This window comes from Sapajus apella, unplaced genomic scaffold (genome assembly GCF_009761245.1).
Source record: "Sapajus apella isolate SASKATOON/1434 unplaced genomic scaffold, GSC_monkey_1.0 scaffold68, whole genome shotgun sequence".
NCBI lineage: Eukaryota > Metazoa > Chordata > Mammalia > Primates > Cebidae > Sapajus > Sapajus apella.
This window is the reverse complement of record NW_022437008.1, coordinates 7,423,500-7,435,306: the sequence shown is the minus strand read 5'-3', so window position 1 is coordinate 7,435,306 and position 11,807 is coordinate 7,423,500. Positions and strand designations below refer to the sequence as shown.

Sequence of the window (11,807 nt, the reverse complement as noted above, 5' to 3'; positions counted from 1 at the left end):
CAAAAAAAAAAAAAAAAAAAAAAAAAAAAACATACATTAGAAACCAGTGGAAGAATGAAATTGCCATGATTCTAGGGGAAATGTAGGTTAAGGAAAAGTGGAAAACATTAAGAATGCCAGCTAACCTATAGCCCTGGCTCCTCCCCATGCTCTGAAGCTTGCATGGGCAAGGTTCCCTGACTTCTTCAGCTGAGCCGAGCAGAAGGGAGAGAAGCCACGTGCAGGTAGCTGAAGTTCAAGGAGAGCTCTGGCCGGGCACGGTGGCTCACGCCTGTAATCCCAGCACTTCAGGAGGCTGAGGCAGGTGGATCGTGAGGTCAGGTGTTTGAGACCAGCCTGGCCAACATGGTGAAACCCTGTCTCTACTAAAAACACAAAACAATTAGCCAGGCATAGTGGTGGGTGCGTGTAGTCCCAGCTATTCAGGAGGCTGAGGCAGAAGAATCACTTAAACCTGCGAGGTGGAGGTTGCAATGAGCTGAGATCACACCACTGCACTCCAGCCCAGACAACAGTGTGAGACTCCATCTAAAAAAAAAGAAAAAAGCCGGGCGCGGTGGCTCACGCCTATAATCCCAGCACTTTGGGAGGCCGAGGCGGGTGGATCACGAGGTCAAGAGATCGAGACCGTCCTGGTCAACATGGTGAAACCCCGTCTCTACCAAAAATACAAAAATTAGCTGGGCATGGTGGTGCATGCCTGTAGTCCCAGCTACTCGGGAGGCTGAGGCAGGAGAATTGCTTGAACCCAGGAGGCGGAGGTTGCGGTGAGCCCAGCTCGCACCCTCCCACTCTAGCAAGAAAAACAAACCCCCGACATAAAAAAAAAAAAAAAAAAAAAAAGAAAAGAAAAAAAAAAAAAGAGAGAGAGCTCTGCATGCCTTTGCAGATAGCTTTGTTTTTGTGAGATGCTGTCACAGCCACATGTGAAGCTCTGCTCATAGGCCACATGGCGCTCTTCCTGTAACCACCAAAGCCACATGCTTACAAGCACACTCAGGAGGGAGTTGGGGTGCTGGCCAGCCCAGGAGGGGCACCTGGCCATCTGCCTTGTCAGCATTCCTGTTTTAGATTATTTCATGCTTTAATCAGCTTTTTGTTGTTTTATTCAGCAAACATTTGTTCAGTACCTCTAAGGGTTGGCGTGTAGTTGTCTGGGGCACGGGAGGCCAGGGGACAGCTTTGATTTGTTTCATTGTGATGGTTCCTGTGTTGTGATAGCCAGCAGTATATATCTAGGACAGTGCTGGGCACACAGTAAGCTGGTATTATTACTAGAAATGTCAAATAACATTAACGGAAAATGCAGGTCTTTTACATATATGGAAAGGAAGCATAAGGCTGGGTGTGGTGGCTCACACCTGTAATCCCAACACTTTGGACGGTGAGGGGGACTTGGGAGGAGGAGTTCAAGACCAGCCTGGCCAACATGGTGAAACCCCGTCTCTACTAAAAATACAAAAATTAGCCAGGCGTGGTGGTATTTGTCTATAATCCCAGCTACTCAGGAAGCTAAGGCAGGAGAATTGCTTGAGCGCAGAAGGCAGAGGTTGCAGTGAGCCAAGATCGTGCCACTGCACTCCAGCCTGGCAACAGAGTGAGACTGTCTCAAAAAAAAAGAAATAAAAAATAAGGCCTGAAGCTTCTATTTGGAACTGAAACATAACTAGAAAAAAGAATTCTGAATTTAAAAATAACTAGTTATTATTATTATTATTATTTTTGAGATAGAGTCTCACTCTGTCACCCAGGCTGGAATGCAGTGATGCGATCTCGGCTCACTGCAGCCTCCACCTCCCAGGCTCAAGCAATTCTCCTCACTCAACTTCCCAAGTAGCTGGGATTATAGGCATCTGCCACCATGCCTGGCTAATTTTTATAGATTTAGTAGAGATGAGGTTTCACCATGTTGGCCAGGCTGGTCTCGAACTCCTGACCTCAAGTGATCTGCTTGCCTTGTCTTCCCAAACTGCTGGGATTACAGGTGTGAGCCACTGCACCTGGCTATTATTATTATTATTAATTATTATTATTATTTTTGTTTGAGACAGAGTCTCACTCTGTGGCCTAGGCTGGAGAGCAGTGGTGCAGTCTCAGCTCACTACAACCTCTGCCTCCCAGGTTTAAGCAATTCTCCTGCCTCAGCCTCCTGAGTAGCTGAGATTACAGGTGTATGCTACTATGCCCAGCTAATTTTTGTATTTTCAGTAGAAATGGGGTTTCACCATGTTGGCCAGGCTGGTCTCAAACTCCTGAGCTCAGGTGATCCACCCACCCTGGCCGCCCAACATGCTGGGATTATAGGCGCGATCCACTGCACCTGCTATTATTTTTTAAATAATTCTTGGCTGGGCGCGGTGGCTCACACCTGTAATCCCAGCACTTTGGGAGGCCGAGGTGGGTGGATCACAAGGTCAAGAGATCGAGACCATCCTGGTCAACATGGTGAAACCCCGTCTCTACTAAAAGTACAAAAAATCAGCTGGGCGTGGTGGCGCATGCCTGTAATCCCAGCTGCTCAGGAGACTGAGGCAGGAGAATTGCCTGAACCCAGGAGGCGGAGGTTGCGGTGAGCCGAGATCGCGCCATTGCACTCCAGCCTGGGTAACAAGAGCGAAACTCCGTCTCAAAAAAGGGAAAAAAAAAAAATTCTTTTTAGTTTTGTAGAGGTGAGGTCTCACTATGTTGCCCAGGCTGGTCATGAACTCCTGGGGTCAAGCAGTCCTCCCAAAGTCCTCCCAAAGGTCAGCTTGGCCTCCCAAAGTGCTAGGATTATAGGAGTGAAACACTGCATCCAGTCATTATTTTTCTTTTATGCTTTGAATGGTACTTTTCTAGATTTCTTATGTACAGTGGGCCTGCCCTGTCTGTAGGCCCTCACATTTCTGATCTATTATCATCTTTATTGTTCTCATCCTATAAAACAGGCAGATTAGCTTCTCTCTGTAGAAACGGGTGGGAGGAGGCTGGATGCGGTGGCTCACGCCTGTAATCCCAGCACTTTGGGAGGCTGAGGCAGGCAGATCACCTGAGGTCGGGAGTTTGAGACCAGCCTGACCAACCTGGATAAACTCCATTTCTACTAAAAATACAAAATTAGTAGCGCGTGGTGGTGCATGCCTGTAATCTCAGCTACTAGGGAGGCTGAGGCAGGAGAACGCTTGAACCCGGGAGGCGGAGGTTGTGGTGAGCTGAGGTTGCACCATTGCACTCCAGCCTGGGCAACAAGAGCGAAACTCCGTCTCAAAAAAAAAATAGAAATGGGTGGGAGGATATTCAAAATGCCTGATCCCTGTAAGACGGTGGCTCTCGTGACCCTCCAGGTACAGAGGGAATGCTGGCTGGACCTCTGGCCCGCCTGTTCTTGTGCTGCCTGTCTGCTGGATGTTAATCTGGGAAGGGGCGGGGTTAGCAAGGCTCAGAGTTAACATGTTTTCCTGATTAAATCAAACATGATCTTACCACTTGTATTTTCTGGGTTTTGTCTTATATTGTTAAGATCTATCCACCCCCGGAGTTGCCAAGAGACTATCGACCAGTGCATTATTTCAGACCCATGGTGGCCGCCACCGCCGAGAACTCACACTTACTGCAGGTATTATCAGAGTCCGCTGGAAAGGCAACGCCTGACCCAGGGACACACAGTAAGCACCAACTGAATGCCTCCAAACGGGCAGAGTTGCTCGGAGAGACGCCTGTTCAAGGTATGTGCCATGGAGAAGACTGGAATCATTACATTTAACATAACTCAAGTTATCAAAACCAAAATCGAAAGTTGTTTTCCCACTGAAGTTTTTTACATGAATTTGTATTCCTGAACTATGGAAATAACACAGTTGATTGTAAATGACATACGTAATAATGTGCATATCTTTTACTTCCTTTTTTAAATTTTAATTTTAAGTATTTATTTATTTATTTTGAGATAACATCTGTCATCCGGGCTGAAGATAGGGTCTCGATAACTCTCTATAACCTGGAACTCCTGGGTTCAAGCAATCATCCCACCTCAACCTCCAAGTCGCTGGGACTCTAGACATGTGCCACCACCACACTGGGCACTTTTTTTTTTGAGACTGAGTCTCGCACTGTTACCCAGGCTGGAGTGCAATGTCGCGATCTCCGCTCACTGCAACTTCCACCTCCCGGGTTCAAGCAATTCTGCCTCAGCCTCCCAAGTAGCTGGGATTACAGGCCGCCACCACACCTGGCTAATTTTTTGTATTTGTAGTAGAGACAGGGTTTCACTGTGTTGGCCAGGCTGGTCTTGAACTCCTGACCTCGTGACCTGCCCACCTTGGCTTGCCAAAGTGCTGGGATTATAGGCATGAGCCACTGTACCTGGCCCACCTGGCACATTAAAAAAAAATTTTTTTTAAATAGAGATGGGGGTTCACTCTGCTGCCCAGGCTGGTCTGGAACTTCTAGCTTCCCAAAGTTGCTGGGATTATAGGTTTGAGCCTCTGTGCACGGCCAGGGCTGTTTTTATACCTTCAGTTTGGTTGACATCATTCAAATCACAACCTTTATCGTTGCTCTATTTTTTCCTTTTTTTTTTTTGAGACGGAATTTTTGTTCTTGTTGCTCAGGCTGGAGTGCGAGACTAGGTTCACCGCAACCTCTGCCTCCCAGGTTCAAGCAATTCTCCTGCTGGGATTACAGGCATAAGCTACCATGCCCAGCTAATTTTTTTGTATTTTTAGTAGAGACAGGATTTCTCCATGTTGGTCAGGCTGGTCTCGAACTCCCAACTTCAGGTGATCCATCTGCCTCGGCCTCCCAAAGTGCTGGGATTACAGGCATGAGCCACCATGTCCGGCCCTGTTTTTTTCATAGCCCTCCTCTATTGAGGGCTGGTGTGTTGCTCCTTTACTTCCTTCCTGTCTCCACTGTCCTCCGATCTCCTGGGCCAGGTCCTGGCATGGGGTTGGCACCCATGAGTGTTTGTGCCACGAGTGAGGGCTTGCTGGGGAGCTGCAAGTGGAACCAGGGCTAGTTGTGGCAGACTGAAGGTCTGGAGCCGGGGATGTCCGGTTCTCCATCCTGGGACCACTCACATGACCTGTAAATGTACGTGTGTTAACTTCCATTTTTGCTGACTGTAAAACAGGAATCTTGGCTGGGCACAGTGGCTCATGTATGTAGTACCAGAACTTTGGGAGACCAAGGTGGGGCGATCTCCTGAACCCAGGAGTTGAGACCAGCTTGGGAAATATGGTGAAATCCTGTCTCTAGAAAAAATACAAAAAGTAGCTAGGCATGTTGGTTGTGTGCCTGTGGTCTAAGCTACTCAGGAGGCTGAGGTGGGAGGATCACTTGAGCCCAAGAGGCGGAGGTTGCAGTGAGCCATGATCACACCACTGTACTCCAGTCTGGATGACAGAGCGAGACCATGTCTCAAAAAACACATAGGAATCATCTGGGCATGGTGGCTCATGCCTGTAATCCCAGCATTTTGGGAAGCCAAGACAGGTAAATCATCTGAGGTCAGGAGTTCAAGATCAGCCTGGCCAACATAGTGAAACCTCATCTCTACTAAAAATACAAAAAATTAGCCAGGCATGGTGGCGTGCACCTGTAATCCCAGCTACTCAGGAAGCTGAGACAGGACAGGAGAATTGTTCGAACCCAGGAGGCGGAGGTTGCAGTGAGCTGAGATCATGCCACTGCACTCCAGGCTGGGCAACAGAGCGAGACTCCATCTTAAAAAAGGAAAAAAAAAATCTGGGCGAGGTGGCTCACACCTGTAATCCCAGCACTTTGGGATGCCAAGGCGGTGGATCACTTGAGGTCAGGAGTTCAAGACCAGCCTGGCCAAAGGTTTAGAGATGGTGAAACCTCATCTCTAAAAAAAAAAAAAAAAAAAAAAAGAGGAATTTTATTTTATCATTGTCTAGTCTACAGGGATATATGAATATAAATGAAACACTAAATATAAAATGCTCATCCTCAATTATGTAAATTTGTGATATTGAAAATGTATGTACAGAGAAATGTAAATGTGATTGTCTTATGACTCTTTTCATCTCTTCTGATTACTGTTTTATTTAGGTTCAGCTACGTCAGTGTTAGAATTTCTGTCCCAAAAAGATAAAGAGAGAATCAAAGAAATGAAGCAGGCATCTGACCTTAAAGCAGCTCAGCTCAAGGCCAGGAGTCTGGCCCAGAACGCCCAGAGCAGCCAAGCCCAGCCCTCCCCTGCAGCGGCTGCAGGGCATTGCTCTTGGCACATGGCATTGGGTGGTAGGATGGCCACCCTAAAAGCCAGCAACTTCAAGCCTTTCGCCAAAGATCCGGAAAAGCAAAAGCGATATGAAGAGTTTTTAGTACACATGAAACAGGGTCAGAAAGGTGGGTGCTGGGCCTGGGTCTCCTACATCTCAGCCAGGGCGGGGTTATGTTCTCACTGTTCCCATCCTAGACCCAGATTGACAGTTGAAGTATATCGTTCTGTCAGTGTTTTTGCTTTATCCTGCTGCAAATAGTGCAAAGGTTTCAGGCCTTGGCTCTTGACCTCAGAAAGCAAGAACAGTTAGCTTATGTTCATATCTCAGGCCAAAGCTAGCTGTTTAATAGAGAACACAGCTGGCAGTGGCCAGTGCTAACTTACTAACATTTGGTGTCTGCAAGTCCTTGACTTGTGTTTCACATTTCACATCAACATCATCTTCCACCTTATCTGAAGATCCTGACCATCCACTCCTGACTCATAGTCTAAAATTGGACTTAAAACAATAGTTGGCTATTGAACCATTACATAGGAAAAAAAAATCACTTTGTGGTCTGTGAAGTAAATACATCAAGAATGAGGAAAGGGGTTGCTGTTGTATGCAGTAGTCCTCGTGAGAGGTTATCAGTAAATTACAGGGTTGTTTTTTAAAAACAGATCTTTGCAGAGTGTAAAGTCTATTTACTGTGCCTTAATGCTCTACTAGGAACTTACATCACTAATGCTTATTTGCTTTAAAAAAAATTTTTTTTAAAGGCCAGTGCAGTGGCTAACACCTGTAATCCCAACATTTTGGGAGGCCAAGGAGGGCAGATCACCTCAGGTTGGGAGTTCGAGACCAGCCTGACCAACATGGGGAAACCCTGTCTCTACTAAAAATCCTGCCTCTACCAAAAATATATATATATACTTTAAAAATTTTTTTTAAATTTTTTTTTTTTTTTTTGAGATGGAGTCTTGCTCTATTGCCCAGGCTGGAGTGCACTGGTGTGATCTTGGCTCACTGCAACCTTGGTTCACTGCAACCTCTGCCTCCCACGTTCAAGTGATTCTCCTGCCTCAGCCTCCTGAACAGCCCGGATTATAGGGGTGTGTCACCATGCCCAGCTAATTTTTGTATTGTTAGTAGAGACGGGATTTCACCATGTTGGCCAGGCTGGTCTCAAATTCCTGACCTCAAGTGACCTGCCTGCCTAGGCCTCCCTAAGTGCTGGGATTACAGGCGTGAACCACTTTGCTTGGCCTAAATTTTTTTTTAAAAGCATGATTTTGAAAGAAAGAGCAATATTACCTGCCAAATTCCCATGGTCATAAAAGCAAAGATAAGGACTTGTGAAATTGACAGGGATACAGTGGTGCCCAGCAGATGTTCTCTTATAAGCCCCATGTTTTTCCGAGAACTGAAGCCACTTCTTATTCTCTGTCCCGCAGATGCTCTGGAGCGCTGTCTGGACCCCAGCATGACAGAGTGGGAGCGAGGCCGAGAACGGGATGAGTTTGCCCGGGCAGCCCTGCTGTACAGGTCTTCCCATTCGACCTTGTCCTCCAGGTTCACTCATGCCAAGGAGGAGGATGACTCAGATCAGGTTGAAGTCCCTCGAGACCAAGAGGTCTGTCATCATCATGTCCCTTACCTTGTCAACTTTAATATTAAAACACTGCCTAGCCAAATATATACATATATACTCAATATATATATTGAGATGGAGTTTCGCTCTTGTTGCCCAGGCTGGAGTGCAACGGCATGATCCTGGCTCACCGCAGCCTCTGCCTCTAGGTTCAAGTGATTCTCCTGCCTCAGTCTCCAAAATAGCTGGGATTACAGGCATCTGCTACCACACCCAGCTAATTTTGTATTTTTAATAATGACAGGGTTTCTCCATGTTGGTCAGGCTGGCCTCAAACTCCTGAGCTCAGGTGATCCACCTGCCTTGGTTTCCCAAAGTGCTGGGATTACAGGCATGAACCTCTGTGCCTGGCCTTTTTTTTGGTGGGGGGGGGGGGGATGGAGTCTCACTCTGTTGTCCAGGCTGGAGTACAGTAGCACAATCACAGCTCACTGCAACCTCTGTCTCCCTGGTTCAAGCAATTCTCCTGCCTCAGCCTGCTGAATGGCTGGGATTATAGACACCTGCTACCATGCCCGGCTAATTTTGTGTTTTTAGTAGAGATGGGGGTTTCTCCATGTTGGTCAGGCTGATCTCGAACTCCTGACCTCAAGTGATCCGCCCACCTCGGCCTCCCAAAGTGCTGGGATTATAGGCGTGAGCCACCGCACCTGGCCCCTAACCAAATATTTTTAATCTCTCAGTGAGAAGATCAAAATATACATGGTATAGGAGAATAAGAAACCGTTTTATGCCTTAGTTTCCAGTGTACTGGAGCAAAAATGTTACAGCATAAGCTTTTTCACAGTTCTAGAAGATTGCTTGAAAATTTTAAATGGGAGAGCAGTCAGGTCAGTTGTGTGGCCACTTGATGAAACAGAATGCATGTTTTTTCCCAGAATGATGTTGGGGACAAGCAGTCGGCTGTGAAGATGAAGATGTTTGGGAAGCTGACCCGAGACACGTTTGAGTGGCACCCTGACAAGCTTCTATGCAAAAGGTTTAACGTCCCTGACCCTTATCCAGAGTAAGTTGGATAAACCTTCACGTCAGTACAAAACATATTCTTGATATTAATTTTCCTCTTACATACTCATATAAATTGTTCTTGTTTTTTCTACATGAACTTGTTTGTATATCCCTGGATATACAAATCTACACATTTTGTAGATATGCTTTGATAAATTACTTCTATAATTTGTTACTAAAAATCTGAATAGCAAACTTTATTGCATATAGAAGCTATGAAACTCAAGACATGTCAAGTTACAAAAGCATCATGCCTCTCTCATTTGCCACCTTATTATTGCTCATGTGGTTTACATTTATAATGTTACTTATATTTTCTAATTATCATTATAAAAGTTAAACACTTTCTTATTTGATTAATAACACTTCAAGAGGTGGGGTGTGGTGGTGCATACTTGTAATCCTAGCTTGGGAGGCCAAGGCAGGAGGATTGCTTGAGCTCAGGAGTTTGAGGCCAGCCTGGGTAACATAGTAAGACTTCATCTCTAAAAATCAAGCAAACAAACAGAACACTTCAAGATAGTAGGCTGGGTGTTATGGCTCACGCCTGTAATCTCTACACTTTGGGAGGCTGAGGAGGGGGGATCAGTTGAGGTCAGGAGTTTGAGACCAGCCTGGCCAACATGGCAAAACCCTGTCTGTACTAAAAAAACAAAAATTAGCTAGGCGTGGTGGCACGTGCCTATAGTCCCAGCTATTTGGGAGGCTGAGGCAGGAGAATCTGTTCAACCCGGGAGGCAGAGGTTGCAGTGAGCCGAGATCACGCAATTGCACTCCAGCCCTCCAGCCTGGGTGACAGATTAAGAGTAAATCTCAAAAAAAAAAAAAAAAAAAAAAAGATAGCATATACAGTTGAACCAGAGACTTTGTCAGAAACTTTAGGCATATTTTTATCAGTGGAACTTTTCCTTAATGGAAATCCATTTTCTTTTTTTTTTTTGAGACGGAGTTTCACTCTTGTTACCCAGGCTGGAGTGCAATGGCGCGATCTCGGCTCACTGCAACCTCCGCCTCCTGGGTTCAGGCAATTCTCCTGCCTCAGCCTCCTGAGTAGCTGGGATTACAGGCACGCGCCACCATGCCCAGCTAATTTTCTGTATTTTTAGTAGAGGCGGGGTTTCACCATGTTGACCAGGATGGTCTCGATCTCTTGACCTCGTGATCCACCCGCCTCGGCCTCCCAAAGTGCTGGGATTACAGGCGTGAGCCACCACGCCCGGCTGGAAATCCATTTTCAAAGTTAAATTCTTGCCCTTACCCTAATGGGGAAAAACTCATGGGACCTAAAAGCCATCCAGATTCTCGAACTGCTTTGAGAAGTGAAAGCATCTTAGGGGACTTTTTAGTCTTGCAGAAGATGTGGAAAACTTGAGATGGAAAGCTTTTCAGGAGGTGGATTTTATCCTACCAGTTATTATTAAATTGATTCTTTTTTCAACTCCCAGTTCAACTTTAGTTGGCTTACCAAGAGTGAAGCGTGACAAGTACTCAGTCTTCAACTTTCTGACGCTCCCAGAGACAGCTTCCTTGCCCACCACTCAAGCATCAAGTGAAAAAGTATCACAGCACCGAGGTCCTGACAGTGAGTAGGGCGTCCTTGGAGTCTCCGACTGACCAGGGCCTCAACCCCTAGCCTGTAGGAAGACAGAATTAAAGAGTAATTTAGTCCTAATGATATGAATGAATGGTACATATTCTCCCTCTGTTGAGAGAGTTGCTTTTATTAATAACTTAGCTCATGTTGTAATGGTCCAGATATTTACTCTCTGGGGTTGAGTCTCTGCCACCTACTTCCCCAACACCCCGCACGGTACCAGGCCCCAGAGTGGGTATGCTGACATTCTGAGTGAATGAAAGAGCAATGGTAAAGAACTTGCCTTCTCCTTGCTAGTGATGAATGTATATCTATGTCCTACCTTTCAGAATCAAGAAAACCATCCAGATGGGATACCTCTAAACACGAAAAGAAGGAAGATTCCATTAGTGAATTTTTAAGTTTGGCTAGATCAAAAGCCGGGCCACCTAAACAGGAGTCCAGCCCCTTAGTAAACAAAGAGGAAGAGCATGCACCAGAATCACCCGCAAATAAGGTATCTGGGGCTTCCAGATTCTTTTTGCTACGCTGAGTGTGGCCTTTGCTTTTCTCTTTGGTGACACTTTCTCCTCATGACTCACCAGCAGAGGCAGCCAACTATTGATCCATTAAAGGCCATTTGGCTTGTTTCTAACTTTTGGCTGTAACAAATAAAGCTGCTGGGGGCATTCATGTGCAGGTTTTTGTGTGAATATAAGTTTTCATTTCTCTAGAGTACAAACTTAGTAGTAGGAAGCCTGGAAAATATGTACATGTGTATTTAACTTTATAAGAAGCTACCAAACGGTATTCCAAAGTTATTTTTGCTTTATGTATTTTGAAGGGCTGTTGTTAGGTGCATATACATTTAGGATTGCTATTTCTCTTTTTTTTTTTTTTTGAGGTGGAGTCTTGCTCTGTCACCCAGGCTGGAGTGCAGTGGCATGATTTCAGTTCACCGCAAGCTCCACCTCCCCTCCGGGTTCAAGTGATTCACCTGCAACAGCTTCCCAAGTAGATGGGACTACAGGTGTACACCACCATGCCTGGCTAATTTTTGTATATTTAGTAGAGATGGGGTTTCACCATGTTGGCCAGGCTAGTCTTGAACTAGGATTGCTATTTATTTTTGGTGAATTGACCTATTTTTTCTTTCCTTTTTTTTTTTTTTTAAGAGATGGGCTTTCACTCTATGCCCAGGCTGGAGTACAGAGATGTGATAATGGCTCACTGCAGCCTCGAACTCCCAGGCTCAAGCAATCCTTCTGCCTCAGCTTCCCAAGTAGGTGGGACTGCAGGGACACACCACCATGCCTGGCTAATTTTTTTTTTTTTTTTTTTTTTTTTTTTTTTTTTTTTTTTTTTTTTT

General features: G+C 45.7%; 1 protein-coding gene across 1 annotated transcript in view; it reads left to right on the top strand.

Moving 5' to 3' along the window:
- The window catches only part of GPATCH1 (G-patch domain containing 1), a 48,939-nt gene that overhangs the window by 22,344 nt on the left and 14,788 nt on the right, over positions 1–11,807 (top strand). The window contains exons 10-15 of the mRNA XM_032249136.1: positions 3,500–3,704; positions 6,052–6,351; positions 7,661–7,839; positions 8,736–8,863; positions 10,311–10,447; positions 10,789–10,955. Of these exons, the coding sequence (XP_032105027.1) occupies positions 3,500–3,704; positions 6,052–6,351; positions 7,661–7,839; positions 8,736–8,863; positions 10,311–10,447; positions 10,789–10,955 (1,116 nt within the window). The remainder of the gene's footprint in view (positions 1–3,499; positions 3,705–6,051; positions 6,352–7,660; positions 7,840–8,735; positions 8,864–10,310; positions 10,448–10,788; positions 10,956–11,807) is intronic.